Source organism: Branchiostoma floridae, chromosome 3 (assembly GCF_000003815.2).
Source record: "Branchiostoma floridae strain S238N-H82 chromosome 3, Bfl_VNyyK, whole genome shotgun sequence".
NCBI lineage: Eukaryota > Metazoa > Chordata > Leptocardii > Amphioxiformes > Branchiostomatidae > Branchiostoma > Branchiostoma floridae.
The window spans coordinates 31606743-31627792 of NC_049981.1; the positions used below are offsets into that span (position 1 = coordinate 31606743).

At 45.8% G+C, this 21050-nt stretch overlaps 1 protein-coding gene across 1 annotated transcript in view; it reads right to left on the bottom strand.

The window, feature by feature from the left end:
• Positions 1–2827: 2827 nt before the first annotated feature.
• LOC118411834 (neurotrypsin-like) overlaps positions 2828–21050 on the bottom strand; it is a 51675-nt gene continuing 33452 nt past the window's right edge. The window contains exons 4-21 of the mRNA XM_035814323.1: positions 17884–18062; positions 17273–17426; positions 16675–16760; positions 15280–15453; positions 13959–14115; positions 13433–13541; positions 12717–12822; positions 11309–11771; positions 10646–10844; positions 9880–10076; positions 9207–9388; positions 8524–8665; positions 7958–8154; positions 6883–7024; positions 6089–6279; positions 5459–5648; positions 4568–4836; positions 2828–4087 (exon numbers count right to left, since the gene is read on the bottom strand). Of these exons, the coding sequence (XP_035670216.1) occupies positions 3786–4087; positions 4568–4836; positions 5459–5648; positions 6089–6279; positions 6883–7024; positions 7958–8154; positions 8524–8665; positions 9207–9388; positions 9880–10076; positions 10646–10844; positions 11309–11771; positions 12717–12822; positions 13433–13541; positions 13959–14115; positions 15280–15453; positions 16675–16760; positions 17273–17426; positions 17884–18062 (3439 nt within the window). The 3' untranslated portion in view covers positions 2828–3785. The remainder of the gene's footprint in view (positions 4088–4567; positions 4837–5458; positions 5649–6088; positions 6280–6882; positions 7025–7957; positions 8155–8523; positions 8666–9206; positions 9389–9879; positions 10077–10645; positions 10845–11308; positions 11772–12716; positions 12823–13432; positions 13542–13958; positions 14116–15279; positions 15454–16674; positions 16761–17272; positions 17427–17883; positions 18063–21050) is intronic.

Sequence of the window (21050 nt, forward strand, 5' to 3'; positions counted from 1 at the left end):
TAATATCAATACCCAATCAGACGTCGGAATTCAAAAATCGTGACGTTATACTAGGTCGCGTTTCTGTTTAACACTGCTTTCAAAAGTAAGGTAGGAAGAAATTTTGTGATGAAAACGGGGAGATAGAAAAGCATCACGACTTCGCCTTCCTTTGCTCGAAGATCATGCCATTTCATCCATCACGGCCGTGCTGAGTCCGTGTTGAGCCACCGCAGCGGTTCTGCAGGTGTGAGCGGAGCAAGGCTGCCAGATAACCGCCGCACGGCCGACGATGGACACGCCGCCCCACCACGGAGGTAGTACCCCAGCCTGGTCACCAGACCATTTATCTCGTTAATGTTGTCCGAAATTAGGCCATGTTGATTTGATTATATGGATGACATCAGCTCGCGCACCAATTGTCGGGCGTTTTAGAAAAAAGTTTTAGACCATATAAAGTAGCTTGAGCAAATATATGCCGTAAATTGATATATCGAAAAGTTGCTACTAAGAATGCCAATGTCAAAGAAGATGTGAAAGAACTGAAAAAAAAATTTCATTCGTTCGCTCATAACATCTATTTAACCAAATCAACATGGCCTTATCAATGAGGTTGAAAAAATCCTTACTGAGCGCGAATTTCTCCGGGGTTGGTTTCAATTATTTCTATTACAGTACAGTACAGTACAGCTGTTACGGTCGGCTGGAAACTATGAAAAGTGTATTTCTAATATAAAAACTTCATCCTAAGCCAACCCTTGAAGTTGAGATATGGGATAAATAGCCTGGATGCCAACCCTCGCACAGGTAATACATGTATGCTTCCAGGGAACTCCTCGGCACAGGGAGCGTTTCCCGTCCGCCCAGCTCATTTAGCGTACACGGAAGAATTTTACCCACGGGTATAACTCTGTTACACAACTCAGTTCACAATGGCTAGAATCGTACAAATCGGATGTCAGAAAAGGGCTAATGCTTCAGGACTGGGGCCTTTAAAACACCCCTACGCCGAATAGGTTCTCTTAAGATAATGCAGGGAGCTAGAGGGTGTTACGCGCTGACCCGAAACTCCTTGATATCGGAAATCCCCCCCCCCGAAAAAAAAATCAACGGCGCCGCCCCAGACGTCTGTGAAGGAGGCTTTATACTAGTACTCACCGCACAATGGCTAGAAACAGACGAATTGTCTGTTAGAAAGATGGGCTGCCAGAATAGGGCCAATGACAATGCTTCAGGAACCCTATCAAAGCTGCAGGCCCGTGGAATGGCTATACGCGGCTGTGGATGTGTAAATTTCGCAACAGGCTAGGGGCCTGTCCGTCCCGTAAGTTGCCACACGTCGGCAACATCATCAACATAAAAATATGGTCATTTGGTCATCGCTTTCTTGTGTACTCAGCCTCCTTTTCTGCTGTGTAATCGTTTCGACAGTCCGTCTGCTGTCTTCGACAATGTAAAAGAACATCTGTGCATCTGAACAACAGTGCAAAGTGAGCTTGTCCTATTGTGACGTAACTCTTCTGTCAAGAATGCTTTCTCTTCACTTTGCGTTATTGATGACACAAACGTTATTTTACAGCGATGAAGACAGCAGAGAAGACTGTCGAAATGTTGTGTACAAAAGAAAACGATGTTCAACTGATTAACCCATAGGGTGAAACTATTTACGGACAATATGGTCAGGTTAGTACATGATCAGCGAATCTGACTTGATTAATGCTAATCCTGTATAAAATCCCAGGGCCGCAGGTATGCCCCCACCTAACACATTCCCACGCTGTGTAAGTGTTGTTTGTTTTAACTTTGATCGAATTTAACCTAATTTCTATCATCGTGTTCCCCTAAATACCAATTTAGTATCGGCTGCACACAAATCAGTAGGAAGAGTAAGAGGGGTGAAAAAAACTTTGAAGTAACACTCACTTACTTTAAGTAACAGCATGCAACATTACTAAACTGCGTGTAATATGCTTAAATTGTACCGTTTCAGTTAAAAATGGAAACAAAATTACAGGAAACAAACATAATCAAACTCCACAACATGTGATATAACGGATTTTTCAAGTTTTATTGCAAATTCTTCATGTGGCTAGTTTCCGTTCCATTTTCCTATCAATGGTACTTTACAGTGCATCCGCGTACAGGGCTCGAAATACTGGGTGCATGTGCACCCAGGTGCACCCAAAATTGGAACTGTGCACCCAATTTTTTTTCAGTGGGTGCACAGGGTGCACCCAAATATTTTCTTAGGTTTATGTATGGAAATATATCGAGTATACTAGTATACATCATATTCTCGACATCTAAGTGTTAGAAAGATAATAAAAATGTCTGTCATGTTACTTGTTTAAGAATTTGATAGCTTGTAACTAAGTTTTGTTGTTAGTTTTTTTTTACATTCTACTTAAATTTAAGAGGTGCACCCAAAATTTTTTTGGTGCACCCAATTTTTTAAGCTGGGTGCACCAGTGCACCTAATCCCAAAAATGAATTTCGAGCCCTGGCGTAGCATAGTTTGATAAGGAAGCTTGATACAATGTTTGTCATTTTCATGCCCCATTACTTAGCAATAATACAAAGCGAAACCCCACATACGTCATACTTAATGAATTTCAATTAATCAGAAAGTGCAATAGTACTGGTTTTGATCGGCAAAAAAAGAGATCTACATGTAAATAACTGTTAACGTAATTACTGTACATCTTAAATATAACATTACAATGCCATGTTTAAAATTCGCTTCATTACTTAATTAATACTTAATAAAAAGTCTTAACTAGCGACGTCCCTGCTTTGACCGAAGTGAATTCTGTTCTATTTCTATGTCGGAAATGAACTGTCATCATAATTATGAGAAGGGTTCTTTTATTTACAGCTGTAACTTTGATGTAATGTTCATGGATGCAAACATTGTACAATCAACGATAATTATAATATGTATGATTACAAATCAAAGACCTCTTAAAAACCGCATAAACATAATCATGAACTGGAATCAATAACGTGGAAATTAGCACCAGAATACAACATTCGTAAGATAAAAGAAACACTTTTGAATACAACAACGTGGACAATCGCCTTCGAAACGCCTTCCATCACAATTGTAGCACAGTAACGAATAAGCAGATGTTTTCAACAAGTTTGCATCAATATTTATAGTTTGGTAATAGCGCCAAAAAATATAACCACAATCTATACTAGTATAAGCAGTATCTAAGTAGGCCTCACGATATTCTGACGTTCTTGAACCTTGTACTTTGGTCCCTTACCCCACTATTCCCGGGTCGCGGGGGCACTGCGTTCTCACGGTTTATGGTGCATGTTTTCCGAAATGTTCCCAGCTGTTAAATGTTTTTTTCATGTCTCTACACTCTTTAATTGTAACTAGAGGAACAATGAAATTCATGTCCAACATCAGCTAATAATCTAAAGTTTTACACTACGTTCACCATTACTTAAGAGCTTTTAGTGTTACCATTAACCAACATTTTTATAATCATTTTACACATTTATTTACAAATAACACAAAATATCGATAATATACCTGTTGCCATGTTACACAATCCAATGATGTCCAAAATTGATATCACTTTTCGTACATTTAACGTCACATATGACGCATGATGACATAAATGACGTCATCATTCGCCCACATAAGACAGAAATAATTATACCCCCTCCCTTCCATATAACCTACATCTATCCACGATACCCTTGTTTGGTGACGTCACCAGAAACATGACGTCATCATACACGGGCACCAGCAACAGGTGACGGATGGTGACGTCGGTATCGTCGTGACGTCATCATTCCTCACCCATTATTCTGTTGAGCCAGGAGGTGAATCGGGAAACCCTGGTGTACACACCGGGAAAGTTCCTGATTCCACATCCGTAGCCCCAGGACGTCACGCCCCACAGCGTCCACCGTCCGTCCTGCTCGCACATGAGCGGGCCGCCCGAGTCGCCCTGGCACGAGTCGACTCCTCCCGCCATCACGCCCGCGCAGAACATGTTGTCCAGGAACTTCCAGCCGTAGCGCCGGCGGCAGGTCTCGCGAGAGATGAGGGGGACGCGCGCCTGGCGGAGCGTGGCGGAGTAGCCGTGGCCTGTGGGGAGGGGAAACAGTAGAACATCGTTAGGTTAGCATTTAACCTTCAGGTTAGCAACGCTTAGCTTAGGTAGGTGAGACTTGCTTTGGTGCAACAACGTTAACGTGTAGACTAGAACGCAACCAGCCGTCCTACACCGAGGGACAGAATCACTGGTAAGCTTATGCAGATTCAGAAGCAGAACCTGAAGACAAACATTAAGAAATGGAGATTTTGAAAGTGAATGGAAGCCTCTTCGATCGTAAGAATGTTTGCATCTAAGAACGACGGTCACTACAACTTTTTTAGCTTTGAGTTTGCTCTTCCCTAAATTGTTCTGGGATCTTGTGTTCCCCTGTAATTTGCCTATTATATCTAAGATGCTTGTCTTCCTTAACGCTTCTATCAGCCCGCCACCTTTGGCACCCATCTCACCGTATCCGCCACCACCATAAGCTCCGCCACCGACCTAGCCAAGGCGAGAACAGACGAACTTACCGTCGCTTCCCCAGCCTGCAATATAACAAGGGTGTCCCTCCCTAAACTGGTTTTCGGACTCGGGCAGGCAAATAGGGTTAACAAACTGTCCTGTCTTGACGCAGCGGCCGTCGTTCCGCTGCAGCTTGATGAGCGCGATGTCGTTGTTGGTGGAGTCGTGATCGTAGAAGTAGGTGAAGAAGTCCTCGATGAGGAAGTCCTCCTGGTAGGGCTCCCGGCGGGCGTAGTGGAAGTCTCCCACCCGCACGATGTACTCCTCCTTACGGTACCTGTAAGTGTGCGACAGGTTAAATCGGCATAACGGAAACAATCTATGCAATAAAGTAGCATGCATTTACTTAATGTTGAACATAACCATAAAACTTTCATCGTTAATTCGAAATGGCTGACACGTTACATTGGCCAATATTACTGGCACGTGACTACTTCAGTGTGGGTTCAAAGGTCGCTGGAAGTCGATACAGTCCCCCGTTAGTCAGTCGGTCTGGCCGGGAGCTGATACAGACTTCCTTTGACGTACTGCTGGAGTCGGGTGATCTATACGGTCACGTGCTCACAGAAGAAGGTCAATCGGCATGAGGATATGGCAGAGGAAAGTTTGTCCTGTTGCGCAGTTCGAACCTCCCAACTATGGCCTGGAGAAGGTCGACTGGCAATGGTCAAGTATAGCCTGGAGTTGCGCTTTTAGTTCCTCCCCGAGGTACGTTTCCGTTGGCTTCGGCACTAAAGGCACAACAAGGCTGGACTCCAGGCAAGGTCAAGTAGTTTTTCCTAACCTAGAGCTCACCCAACTGCGACATTGAGAAGGTCGTCAGGCCATGGTCGTTCGAATAGACCAGCTGCTTAATGCTACACTTTTTTCCTAGCTTACAGCCGAAGCAAATCCCGTACCTGTGGAAGCAGTGTGCGGCCGTGACGACCCAGCAGTCCCCCACCAGGGTGGCCCCGCAGGAGTGGCGGCCGTCCTTCAGCTTCAGCCCGACCATCCAGGGCCAGGCGCCGTGGGTCGCCTCCGAGCCGCCCACGATGCGCTGCTCCCGCGTGGCCGTCTGCGGAAGCACGTACCTCCGCCCGCACTCTCCTGAGGGGAAGGGATGCAAACATGCTTTTTAATCTCCAGCCAGATCCTACGGTAGCATAATTTAGTACCAAAAGCTGGCAAAGGAGTGTGTATGGCTAGGCTGGCTCCTTTGCCAGATTTTGATACTATCTTATGCTATGCTAGCGTTTGAGACTATCTTATGCTACCGTAGGTCTGCTTGAAGATTAAGATCTTCTATATCTCTACAAGGACCTCAAAACGCCAACTTTTATCATATCAAAACCACACCTGCAATATGGGTAATTCTGTTTTTTCCCTCTAGTTCCATTCGCGAAAACTCAAACCATCGAACCAAGATTTTTGACATAAAGCAACAATTTGTCAACAACGGCTGCGTCAATTCTTTCCTCTTACACTCGAAGACGGGGACAGAGAGAGAGAGAGACAGAGGCAGTTAAAGCAACAGATGTACAACATACCCGAAAACGAGGTCTCGTCGAAGTCGCAGATGACGCCCGCGTCCTCCTTGTGACTGCAGTCGTGCGCCTGCCAGGCGGGGTGCGGACACATGTCCAGGCTGGTCTCCGTCCCGACGCAGTCCACGTTATCCAACTGGATCACTCCCTCGCCCCGCCCGAAGTAAGACCCTGTCCGAGCTAGCGACGTGCCTCTGGAAAACAGGGGGGGGGGGGGGGGGGGGGGAAGATTCGGGTTATTACATTACACATGTCCAGGCTGGTCTCCGTCCCTACACAGTCCACGTTATCCAGCTGAATCACCCCCTCACCGCGCCCAAAGTAGGATCCCGTCCGAGCTAGCGACGTGCCTCTGGAGATCAGGGGGGAAATAATCGGGTTGATTAATCACCAAAATTACCAGTTTTGCAGGGAAAGACGTTCTGTAAAAAGCAGCATTACGATTTCCTCCTTATCACCGATGTAATCCCTGTACCTCATTGTCATATGATGATGATGATGATGATGAATCCCTCTACGAGTCACCAATGGGCCTCTAAATTGTTAGGTATTTCTACACTGCAACGTTCAAGCTCGCTATGCAACATTTTGGTTCTGTGGTCATTTGGTCTCCGGAGCTCCAACACCGTGTCCAGAATTATCAGGCACTTTTAAAAACACAACTTTTCTCAATGACATTCTCAAAATTCACACATTTCAGATTTATAACAATCAACTATCATTGCAGGTTCTTCTGATGTGTTTTGTGGGAGGCATGCAAGGACCCGCGAAAAAGGCCAAACTTAGAGAATACGCACGTGTATCCGAGCTGCCTGCAGACGACTGCAGCGTCCTTCTTGTCCCAGTGATCGTCACACACGGTCCCCCACTGGCCGTTGTGGAAGATTTCCACCCTCCCTTCCTTCTCATTGGCACCGCCCACTAGGCGTATGGTTGGACCTGGTCAGGAGTAAGGACAAAAAAATAGATAAAGTGAAAGTGGAGTGTAAAGGGTGAATCATCTAAGTCATTTCTTATAAACAATGTATCACGTTCAGTAGGGAAGTTTGTATAATAAAAAAAAACAGATAGCGTTAGAGACAAAAAAAAACAACTTGAGAGGCAACAGGTTTGGCGTATCACTGATCTACGTAAAGAAATGGTCGTGTAGCTGCAACGTACCTGTTTAGTGTGGACATGCCAGCATGAAAATACCATCAGAAAGTATCATAGCAATAGCTGAATCTCAAACCAGACACTTTATCACAAGATGATAATCTAGTTGTGCCATTGTCATACATATATATGAGTGACATAACTAGACAGCTAAAACGGATGCTATCTTTGCATGAAGCCCTTTGTCTTAAAACTGTAACATTACTCTAATCAACTACATGTTAGTTACACCAATGCGACATCTTCATTGCCTACAAAACATTAGTTTACGAAGTACCTCTGGGATGTTTCCGTTTCCGACCCGATGATCTCCGACCTTCCCCTATGGTTTAAAAAGTCAACTGATGTGAGCTCAGGCCTGCTTACTCCTCCACCCACCTCCAAAATACGCACATCAGGCCACACAGACATTGGTTTATGAATGACATCAACGTGCAGAATTAGAATCTTTTTCTTGAAGAAAAATCTGGCAATTTGACCAGTAAGTCAAAGTCAAAGTAACTTGCCAGAAATGAAGAGAGCACTAAAAGCCAAACGTGTTAGTCTTCACTGAATATCATCGTAAGAAAAATAAAAAATAAAAATTGTCTAAACTGTTACAAATTAAAACAAAATCCCATTGCCAAGATTCTTGAGGTTAGATTTGATGTTCTTAAAGGATGTCATCCATGGAACCAACATGCAGCGGCCGTACCTGCTTGTGGAAGCGCCCCCTACCTGTCCTCTGCGGCGTTGCCGGCCGCACGTTGCACCTGACCCCGGCGTCCTCCATGTGTGAGCAGTCGTGCACAGTCCAGTTGGACCGCGGGCAGTCAGACAGGAACTTCTCGGTACCCTCGCACCGCACCTCGTCCATGAGAATCGGGCCGTCCCCCCTGCCGAACGCACCCTTCCCGATTGCTTCCGACGCTCCCCTGCACAGTGAAACATGGCATTTAAAGTTTGATGATTGTCGAATGAAGCCTTTGTTTAGTTTATAGAAACTTCATCTCACGTCAGAGCTACGCATGGGTACCATTCCCGTCAGTTTACGCTTCTCTTCATTCCCAGCGTAACGTTAACGTTACCATGATGGTACCGAGGCAAAACTTCAAACTTGTGATGTCATTCAAGAAAGTTATATTTTAGAGTTGCTCGTAAAGGTGAAATCTAAAAGTAACCTATAGTTCCCATTTTTTTGGCTTCTGGCAGACATGTACATGTAATGTCTCAAACGGCTTCAGCCAATCTTAAGTTGAGTACGTCACAACGTCTCAGCCAATGGTATTCTATAGTTTACTCACTCGATCCCCAGCTGCGCGCAGACGACTTTTGCGTCAGCCTCGTCCCAGCGATCGTCGCACACGGTTCCCCACTGCCCGTTATACAGCACCTCCACACGGCCCTCGTTCTCACTCTCCCCGCCCACCAGCCGGATCTGGTACTCTGAAACATCAAACAGGTGGAATCTGAGAATTTAAACTGTTGCTCACGACTAGTTTGCTGCTGGTGAGAAGCTTTTATATGGTATCCATCATATTTCTTCAGCTTTAAAGGGTCGTGTGACCTGGGGGTTGGAGAACACTATCTATCTCTCTATCTGTTAGCTTAGAATCTAAACTTCTATGTTCGAATCCGTAGGCTAGCAGATCCTACTGATGTGCCATTTGGAAAGACACTTGTGGTCCCCATTTCCTTACTCCACTCAGGTGACTATGATTTCCTAGGCTCATTCAGAGAAGCAGTAGTTTTGTATACCTTTAAACCTTTGAACCTAAGATCATGTTTGCTGGAGGTATTCTATTGCTTTTTAACCTGCTCCGTCACAATTCGGAGCAAATTGAACTCCAAATGCAATTCCTCGCATTTGACTGTGCAGGACATGGTGTTTTTTAAAACACAAAGAATTGTCTGTCGACGAAAGCTAGAGTCTTCGGTCCTCTCTTTTAACTTTGTTGATCAAGGACCTCAGACACAACTGACTGACCTTGCTGTACCGAACACGTGACCCCCGCGTCCTCGGAGTGGTCGCAGTTGTTCTCGCCCCAGCCGTTACTGCTGCAGCTCGCTATGGTCGGCTCGTTCCCGAGGCAGATGACGTCATCCAGCAGGATGTTCCCCGTTCCCCTGCCGAAGCGAGCTCGTGACCAGGCCTTCGCGGTGCCGCCGCTAGAGGACAAATATTTTTGGACATTTGATTTTCAAATAGTGGCAATTTATTTCCTTGCGGTTTGGCCTATCTATGAATTTGATCGATGAAGCAAAACTGGAATTGAAACAGTTGCTTGCAAACAGACAGGTGTGGTACAGTGACCACTATATTGACCTGCAGTGCCTTCTATCCGAGAGGGATGTACTGCAGCATGTTTGGGAGGGTACCAATAACATCAAAACACGAAGGATCTTTTTACAACAAAAATAGTCCGAATCATTTTTTACCGTCTGTTGACTACCTGCCGTTTCTTACGTATACATATCTCATATAAAAAGGGAACGATTTTTTTAAGCATCTTGACTTTCTTTAGAAGTTACAAATAGTACGCCTTTTCAAGACATCCCATGACAACGCAGTCGGAGTCTCAAGTTTGCGGAGACCGCGAAGTGCAACCTGGAGAATTCTAACGGAGAGGGGCAAGGGGGAAACATTATCTGGTACTCACACAAAGCCGAGCTCCCTGCAGACCACCTCTGCGTCCCTGTCGTCCCAGTTGTCGTCGCAGATGGTGCCCCACTCCCCGCCGTGGTACACTTCCACTCGGCCCTCCGACGGCTCGCTCCCGCCCACCAGCCGGACAGACACCGGGGCTGGCTCCTCCTCGGCTACGGGAAATGAAGTAGGAAGGCGAGACATGAAGAATGATTATGTGTGTTGATGTTTTTACATGGAGAAGAATACAATGAAAAGCAATGAATGGAACTGAATTTGGTTACTCCAAATTTTCTTCAAGCAATGACCGTTTTTAAAGGTAAGGTACATACCTCCAAATTTTCTATGTCTCACAGCACATCTTGATCACGGAGAATGACCTAGTCTCGATCTCTCACGAGAACACGAGACGATGTCATTTTAAAAGCAGTCATTGCTTGAAGAAAATTTGGAGTAACTGTATTCATACGTGACTGATGAACCTCTTCAACGATACTTCTAACAAAAATAGCAACAACAAAGTTTTCGCTTTCTTTCCGTCTTCAAATAACTTTCCCATCAAAGACAGCAAATGCCACAGAAAAAAATTAGTATATTTAGCGCCAATGATGTTTTGCCTCTTTTGCGTTTTTACTGATGCTGATAATATTTGCGTGGAATTATCCCAACCGTAAACAGGGTACGGATGGATATATTAGAATGTTTCATCAAGTACATTACCAATTGAAAATTTGTTCAAACTACGGATGCCCGGCCTGCCATAAACACTGCTAAGATACCAAACTGAACAAGGCCTCACTTTCTTGTACTCCGCACGTCACGCCCGCGTCCTCTGTGTGGCGGCAGTCCATTCGGTCCTCTGTAGCTCGCCGGCAGTCCGCTAGGTTCGCTTCCGTACCTTGGCAGCTCACTTCGTCCATGAGAATGGGGACGGTGCCCTGACCGAAGTGCGCACGTGGCCACGCTCTGACGTCACCACTGGGGGGACAACATTGGTTTTGAAATGGATATTTGAATGTTCGCGATGCAGCCTGTTAATTGCACAACGGATTAACGCACACTTCCGTTAACTGCACGGAATGCCAAATTCCCCAACCGTTGGATAACTTCGCATTATTGCACTACCCGGATAATTGCACGACATACGTAGGTAAATAGGCTGTGCAATTCATGCATTCCAACGTAAATGCCCCTCCTGAAACACTTATTAGATGGTTTAATCAAAACGAGTGAATATCGAGACCCATCGATCATGGCGTACCCGAGACGGGGGGCGGTACAAACTTCCAGGAATATCTGACCCCAATTTTGGTGTCACGTGTTCGAAGCGGACAGCTCTCGCGGACAAAGTCGCTAGGTCAACCAAAAATTCAGTCAGTCTGCATTGCTTTCTGTTATTGATAGCTGATAAAAGACTGTTATAGTTTGTGAGCATGTTTTACCTGAAGCCGAGCTGTCTGCAGACGACCTGCGCGTCCTTCTCGTCCCACGAGTCATCACATACGGTCCCCCATCGGCCGTCCAGGAACACCTCCACCCGTCCCTCCCTGCTGTTCGTCCCCCCTACCAGGCGAATGGTTGGGACCGGCAGGAGTTCCTCCGACTCTTGAGTCTCTGCAGAAGTGACGTCATCATGCTCGGTTTCTCCGGATTCCGAGTGAGAGATTTCTCCGGACTCCGGGCTAGAGATTTCTCCGGATTCCGGAATAGAGATTTCTCCGGACTCAGCGTCCGGAAGCTCACCGGATCCCACCGCGGAAGTCTCTTCGGACTCAGTACCAGAGGCACCTCCGGATTCAGATCCGGATGCGATTCCGGACTCACCACCGGAGGCGACTCCGGAGTCTGATCCGGAAGTACCTCCGGATTCCGTGTCGGAGGCTCCGCCAGTGTCAATGCTAGTGTCTGGCGGTGGGGGAGGAAAGAGGAGGGGGTGTATGGTTAGGAAGCAGCAGACAGTGACCCACAGTGCTCAGCACAAGCCGTGTTATGGGGACGACAGCCCAGCGACTACATGCACTACGTGTTCCTACCACAGCACACAGTGTACAGTCAATAGTCATCTTGTTATCCTATTACCTACCAACACAAAAAGGCTTTCGTGCGAGCAAAGTACCACAGTCAAACCCCAAATCCCCCATCCCAGCAACACCAATCACCAGTACCCCATCACGCCCACAGTACCGATTAAAGATTAGAATGTCAAATCGTATCAGGAGGTCAAACCCAAGAATCAAATCAATGCACCGGAAATAAAACACGTGCGCCACCACAAACCAAGGGGAGGCGAGAGGGGTGTGTGGGTGTGCCATGAAATTGAAGTCAAGTACATACGTTCTACTCACTGTCAATTTTACTGACGCTCTACACAATAGACAGCCACAATGCAACTGTCATTGCTCTGCCTTAGAGTTAGAGAAGTGGTGCAACATTAACCAAGGTCACAAAACGAGGTACACTTTTCATAATATATCGCCTCACAAAGAACTTACAGAAGAAAATATAGTCATCAACAACTCTCTTAGTGACATCTGTTAGAATTGGCGGTGAGATGGGTGCACCGGTGATACACAAGACATAACACAATTGACACCATGTGACATAAAACTGCTTGAAGCTGAGCAAGCCACACATTTAACACTTTCTGCACAGGGCAGTCAGAGGGAACGTGCTGCAATGTGGAGCAACAATGTGGTACTATATACTACACTCCTGAGCCTTTATACCATCCTGGTTGCTAAAATGTTTGGTCTTACTTAAACCTAGTATATTTGGAACCATGGCCCTATCAGGATGATACTCAGGCTACCCCCTCTCATAGTCTCCATGGTAACATGACGTCACCCATACCTGTGCTCTCTGTGACGGGGATTCCCAAATCCGGTGGAGTCTGGGATCGGCACACGACCCCCGCCGCTTCCGCATCCACGCAGTCATGGCGGCCCCACCCGTTGTGCTGAACGAGAAAAAAAAAGCACACAGAGGTATTAGACTTCACTCATCCTGGAAGAATATCTAGAGATACACCACACCACATCCCCTGGCAGAACATGCATCAACTGCAGTGCGGAACAAACACACACACACACACACACACACACACACACACACACACTCTCTCTCTCTCTCTCTCTCTCTCTCTCTCTCTCTCACTCTCTCACTCAGACACGCACACGCACACACACACACTCTCTCTCGCTCTCTCACTCAGACACGCACACACACACACACTCTCTCTCACTCACTCACTCACTCACTCACTCACTCACTCACTCAGACACACACACACACACACACACACACACACACACGGACAGAGACATACTGACGGTCCGACAAGTCCAAAGTCCAAGACCACTCCCTTTATTCTAGGCTTGCATTTCTGCGATTGCGAGGTTCCTATTCGACATTATCAGCAGATCAGAGCGAAGTCTCAAACATCTTTTCTGGCAGAACTTTTCAGATGATACATTAAAGACCAGAAAACACTACAGCCGTGATTGACATCTGTCAGCAGCCCTAAAATCTGACGAATTTAATATCCAACAGTCAATAGTACCACCCACCTTGCAGTCCCTGAGTGAAATTTCCGTCCCGGTACACAGCATGTCATCCAGAACGATGTTGCCGCTGCTCTGGCCGAATCTACCCCGAGTGGTGGCCTCCACGGCTCCACTGGTGGGGTAGAAAAGAAAGACTTTTTTCACAGGAATGTTTGGTGAAGGCCGTGCCTTGGCAATCATGGCGAATTGATGTAACATAATGAAGCAACGATTGTTCAAAATAACGTATCATTTCCCACAGAAAACGTCATTGTCGCATCAAATGTCATGGCCATACAGCCCACAGACAACATTGACCCAAGTAATATTCAGCAAACGTGATGTCTTTACAGACGATATTAGCGTGTCTGGTATCAACACAGTTGATCTGACGTCGACAGTTCAGTTTTGCAGACAACATTGCCTTAAAAACTCACCCATGAAACTCGTTTGTTGCAGACATCTTTAAAGTTCCTGATCCCCCATAACCAGGCCATACTCAAGTTCTTTCCATGTGACATTGGCGTCACAGATATCCCATAATACTCACTCAGGAAACCCCAGTTCCCTGCAGACGACGTTTGCGTCCTTGATATCCCACAGATCGTCGCACACCGCCCCCCATTCGCCGTCATGGAAGACCTCCACTCGGCCCTCGTAGACGTTGTCGCCGTCTATCAATCGGATATCGTAGCCGTCGTGGTTGTCTGTGGTTGAAGCACATACATCACGTTAGAGTCGGACATCACAGGCGATATTTAATTCTATATACACTGACCACTGACCACGTCGCACCTCAATATCGCACCTCAATATAGTAGTCGCTTACTATACTGTTAACCATTGTTTGCCTCTTACAATTAGAATTAGCTCAGGGGCACGAATGTGCAATAAACTTATTCTATTCTATTAATATCATTATATCAACCTTAACGTTTGCTATTACCCACTTTGTTTCGCCCATACATCAAAGGCATAGAGACCAAAATCTTGATTCAGTGCACAAGAAAGTTAGTAAGTTGTGGGAGAGAATGATTTATTCTGTCCCTTATAGGATTCTCATTTCCTTCGTCATATATTTTATATCCGCATTGTGGTTTGCCTAATCGTTAAAGATATTCAGGCACACCACAGCTTCCAAACCAGACATTGAGATATGCCTATCATAGGAAATTCCCATCTCGTTAAAAAAATAGGCCAAAATTTACCATCCAACATCCGTCAAGAAGGTAGCAAGCAATAAAACAATAAGAAACAAGTGTTGATGGATTAGAGGAAATGCCAACACCACCGCAAGTTGGTAGATTGGACGTCAGCAGTTAGGTAGCAAAGTGCAGAAAGAAAAGACAAGCGAAAAAGTGCAAGCGAAACAGCAAAATCCCACAAGAAACATCACCACCAGGCTCCAACGTAAAAAAAAAGATGAAGAGAGCATAACCTGTAAAACTTGTTAAATAAAAGAGTAGTTAGGGGCTGCTAAATAGATTTAGCTGACCACCTAAGAGTTTTTAATCAATTGGAGTTATACCAGCAATACCATCTCTCTGTTCCAGCCAGAAGTCGGTGTTTGGAGTCCACGCCTCACCGATGTAAAACCAATGCAAAATAAATATATAGAAGCATATCCATCCCAGCGACCAAGGTAAAGTACAAGGTCATGGAGAAGAGGCCGCACTGTGGAGCCAAAGCCATAGAGTAGAGAACGCCTCGCGAGACTTTGTAGGAAATCTCACGAGATTTGTAAGTATCGCGATATCTCGCGAGATCATATCATCCAGCTGAAAAATCGTCAATGTGTACTTATTGATGAAGGCCATATACTACTAGACTGCACCGCCCGGGTTAAGCGAAAGGAGCCGAAAGATATGTACTTGCAACGACCACATCGTTCCCATAGATCAAGACGCCGGCCAGTCCCTGCCAGTTCTCGACAGAGGAACTCACTGGAGGCTGAGGGTTCCAGTTGCCGAACATGGTGGCGGGGGCGATGGGCCGGACCCAGCGCCGCCCGGGGGCGGGGATCGCCGCGTTCCACGGGGGGACGGCTGAAAAGAAGGCGACAGCAGCAACTACAGATTTTGCTATTAGGAAAGGGGTAGTTTCCTACATTCTAATCACACAGAATTGAATTGTTGAACAAGTAAATGTAGTGTACAAAATATCGTTGGGGCATCGGGAAACCGTTGTAAGTCCACCATAGGCGAGGGAAAGGATGGCGTGGGGTGGGTGGGGATATCAGCAGCCAATGCGGGGAGGGGCAGTTTTGGGAGGGGGGGGGGTGTAGTCCCATCCATAGCCAAGACCGTGAAAGATTTGTCCGAGAACAGCGATAGCCATAGAAACGTTGGTTGATTGGTACCAGGGCAACGGGATGCACAGGAATGGGGCAGAAGGGTAACCAGGACAACGGCGCTGTATAAACCAACTGGCAACATGCCCAACAGGGGGTCGCTGGGCGAGGGAGGGAGTAGGGAAAACTTCAAATCACAAGCAGATGAAGCGGTTCGGCTTTTTTATATGTTGGTACTACATATTTTTCTGTGGTTAGTCTTTTCTACAGCATGGTACAAACGGAACTCGTAAATAATTCGTATCAATACCACGTCGAATAGTTTATTTTTAACAAAATAAACGCATGCCTTTTGGGGTAAAAAATGCACCGACTTCTTTCCACTATTTCCACCATAACGACCCACAATATAGAAGCGAAGCATAAGTTTTGAAAAAAAAATGCGTCGCCAACAACATATCCCCCAACCACTTCATCTGCATATGGAGACTACGCGTGCATAGCATGCGGGACTAAGAAGCAGGGAAAAATCGCCACGAGACCCAAACACCTTCCTTTGAATGGTCATTGGTCAAGTGCGGAGAAGAATAGAATGGTTACTGCAGAATCGGCCTTACCACTGTCATCCAAAAGAGCTGAATGGGTTGTGGATGGAAAGATAGAAAAGACGCTCCTAGCAAGAATAGTACAACGGTGATTCTAGACTTTGGCAGGCATGAAGCCCTCACAACCTGCGCTGTAAACTAAGTTACTAACTACATCATTCGTCATTTTACGCCAGCGATAAACCACAGAGCAATGGTATATTTTCTAATGTCCTAGAAAAGTCGCAGAAGCAGTACAATTTGAAGATTTTTCTGCAACACTACAAGGCTATAAACAAGACCGTACAATGACACACTGTCTTCACTGCCTTATGTTATACAACGACTACGGTTTCATGTTGGCGAGTTGTTACTGGAAGCATGTGCCCTACCTTTTGTACATGTACAGTAGCCCCACTGGACTCGGCCGTCCGATTTCCGGTAGAAGCACCAAGGCAGAATGTCCTTATCGGGATTTCTGTGGAAAAAAAAAGATTTGTTTAATTAATGATTGTTGCCGTATTGCGTAGGTGGAAGAATCAGATTAGACACGGCACTAGACTTAGCCTGAAGGAGGCAGATACTGAAGCGGTGTAACAAGATGTCTGGAAAATTTAAGGGTGCGTGTTGCTTGAAGATTGCTCGGCGATTGCAAATATACGCGATGACACCATATCGTCGCCGTAGCTGGCTGCAGTTTCTAAAATGATCAGCAGGGAGCACTGCAACATTGTTCTAGTTTACAACATTGGTTACTATACTTTAGAGCAATGTATGAATCCGAGTCCCCTCAGTTCAATCACATATTTCTTAGAAAAGGTCTGCCTACAAACTCACAGAAATTCAAGAAAAGAGTCTCAAAAGTCCCTATATGGTAATCCCGTTTCTAACCAAAGGAACCAAGCAAACACCAACACCACAGAGACAATCTTTGCGCATTAAGAAAGAGCTCTAAGTCAACTGGAAAACCCATTGTAAATATGAACCCACCTGCAGAAATTGTGGTCCCCAAGCCCGGCCTCATCCGGGAACTTTCCGGTGCTGACGAGGCTGTGCCAGCTGAGGCACTCTCCGCCAATCGTCGTGACGTTCTCGTTCCCAACGTAAAACCCGTTCTCGTTCAGGTCACACTCCTGACCGTCACCTAGTTAGTTCGAAAATGCATTGATGAACCAATCTTGTCATCAGTATTAAGGATGCACGCCGATGAAGGTTAACGTTAGACATTCAGGTAGTGAGATAGCTTATAATAATTCGAAGCACCTGAATAAGTGTACACGGCTATGAAACATGATAGCAGGCGATTTTCTTTCATTCTTTCAAATGTATAAACAGCATACGGAAGGCTTTTGATCGACTTGCTCATCGAGTCACGTGTCCTATCTACAAAAATTGACGTCACAGAAGCCATTCTAGCGTAGGATTGCGATCGATCAGTAGAAAATTTTGTGTAAGTCTATTTTCTTGTGCTGGAAATCACAATCATTCGTTTAGAACACACAGGAGAGATAAATTTTACAACTTATTGCTCTACATGGTATCCAATATGGTGGTTATACTATGCCCCATAATCTCCTGTGCCTGATCACGTGACTACCCACCATCGTCTGTGGCGCAGATGACGCCCGCAGCCTCGTTCTCGCGGCAGTTGTGCTCGCCCCAGCCGTTGTGGCGGCAGTCGGCCAGTGACACCTCCTCGCCCGTGCACGCTACGTCATCGAGCATGAACTCCAGCCCACCAGAACCGAACGCCGACCGGTTCGTGGCTTTTAAAGACCCCCTGTAACAATAAAAGTACATATTGTTGTTCACGGTGAGATCATTTGACTATAGTAACTGGAGGACTATGGAGAGTCATCCAGAGATCCTACAGTGACCAAATGATTAGCTAGCTAAGGTGGTAAATATTAAGGTTACATATCGAACTTTCGCCAATGTCTCATCATTCCGCCAAGGCGATCCGCCCTTGAGGTCATGCCAAAAAATTTTAAAACACACACACACACGTGCACACGATATGGCTGTACTGTAACACCCTGTCATTTAGTTTCGCTGAAGTTTACAGGTACTGCCATCTAGCGATCTCACATGCAGTTGTATTTCGGAGAAGACGATGATGGAAGAGACTTCAAACAATCGACTCTCTGTACATTAAGTGTTCTCAAGTTCTTGATAAAAGTAACAACATTGGAACATGTATATGTATATGGCTGGCATTTATGGGGCGTGACGCTCTGACATTGGGCCAATCTCCAAGCAGACGTTCGAAGGGTGGTACATTTTCTGACAGCCTAGCTACCTGTAGACACTTCACTTGCACATAAGAGCGCACATTTAGAAGCAGTGCTGTCCTTGTGACCCTATCGACAGCATTTTTGCAGCGTTGAGCAGAGAACTTGGTACTCTACCCACAAGAGCACAGAGATCAGATCTTTGTGTATACTATAAGTAAGAGCCAAATTATCAAATGTACTTTCCCCGAGCCTGACGTCATTCCACAGAGAGACGGTCTAGATAAGCTCACAACAAAAACTTCTGTCAGTCCCCTTGAACCCACTGCAGCACCCTTTTCAAAACACGTGGCGCCCTGAACAAGAAGCCATGGCTGGCGACGCCCAGAGTCGGCCACAATAGTCACAATAGCACGTTGTTGGCAAACATTGTTTGAGATACGTTAGAGATACTAGTGTTGGATTATCGGTAGAACAGATCAGCCCCCGTACCCGTCTCTTCTCAACGCTCGCCTGTTTTAATACCTGGTTAATAGTGAGAGACAGCATGGCCTGAGGGCACGTACAACACAGGTCAGGAGAAATGTAGTCTAGTAGTCATCATCAGGGTGCAGTCACCCGAGCGTGTATATCAAGTCCGTATGAGGTTCGAATGAACATTTATTTCATACGCAGTCGAACGCACAATACGCACCGCAATCGGTATGTGTCAGTTTAAGGTACGCAGGCTTATAAACATACGCACAGTATGGCCCCAATACGCGTGCCCAACACTGGCACAAAACGATTGAGATGCGTATGAAGTGCGTATCGAGTGTAGACTGCGTCCGAAAATGTCAAAATGTCAATACGGACTTGATATACACGCTCGGGTGACTGAACCCTACAAGAAGACTTGCTTTCTTGCAAGCGTGCAGATTAATTGCGGGCAAAATCAACTGTGAAATTTGCCCTTCGTGGGGCGCCATAGCTCTCATAATTATACAATCGAGGTCGCTTTGGGAATCGATGGTGACCGCCAGTGTGCATAGCTTTGGATTAGAACTAAAGGCCAGGGTTTGAATCTTAACGGAATGTCAAGAGTTAACGACACATTTTGAAAAAAATTATGAAAACGAAATACACGTTTGTCGTCATATTTTGTAGGAGAGAGATATAAGCAAAGGTTTGTGGTTAACATTTGCACACTTTGATAAATTCATACAAAGGCACGTTTCATATATGATGCCTTAACAGTTGACTGGAGCGCTGGTAATGGTCGAGGGTGAAAAAGTGGCACAACGGGAGACACCAAATAAAAAGCGTAAAGGACCTAAGGAATGCAATATCTAATACCAGCTCAAAAAAGAACAAGAAACAGTCATGCCTTCAAGTACAAGAGTTACCAACCTAGGATTGATGTGTTCAAAAATTCGTACTTTCCCAGAACTATCGTAGAGTGGAATTTGTTATCACCAAGTACAGTAGGGGCATCTTCTGTGGGTAGTTTTAAAGAACGCTTGCAGATAGATGTGCAAAAGTTAGGTGTGATGGGTCGTTCGGTGTAATATAACCAGCTGCTGCCGCACCGCGTGCCTGAGAAGCTGATGTGTTACGCCGAACGGCGGTTACACCGGCTATATAGATACAGATACAGAATGCATGTGATGATGAAGGTGGGGCATCCAGGTACTGATATATACAATACAAAATTTGCTCATGAAACTGAAAGAGTTTTCAAACGGTTAGATGTTTCAGATCTTGCTCTGACGAAAGATAGACAATACACTACAGTCGGAAACGCCCGACCGTGTATACTTTTGTATAATAGATACATATGTTGTTGAGGGGGACGTGTACATTGTACCATCTGCTAGTCATTGTCAGCTTACCTCTTGTTATAAAGGACTGTAAGTCAGAAATGATTCTGTAGGACAATGTTTGGTTTCTCCCCGGAGCTACCCTGTAATCAGACTGGCGCCTCACATTGTGGGCCTGTCTATCACGGGACGGTCAGACAGACACTAGTCGGCAGAATCACCTGTGGGTGGGTGCAGGGGGAGCCTGGCTAATTAGCCTGGTATCCAGCCGTAATATAGGTCCCGAGTCTCTTCTCTCCTCTTTGCAATTACTATATGTAGCCTGGTATCCAGCCGTAATACAGCTCCCGAGTCTATTCTCTCATCCTCTTTGCAATTCTGGCTAATACCCCTGTCACATTATCCACGATTTTCGGGCGTATTGATGGAAGATCGGCCATATGGGTGCAGGGGTATGCTGGCTAAACCGCGCTTCTGGCAGCTAGCTCTCCACTGGTCTCTAACCTCAAACCCAGCCCTTCCACTATTTCTACTAGCCTCAAAACCTCAAATCTAGACCTTCCTCTGGTATCTAGCCTCAAAACCAGACCTCCTCTAGTCAAGATAGTCTAAAACCCATCTATTCTACTGTTTCGTAGCCTCATACTCGGTTATTCCTCTTGTCTCCATCCTTAAAGGGAGCGCTGGACTAGCCTGGGTACCAGACTTTTTCCTTGGCTACACCGACCTACTCTTCGG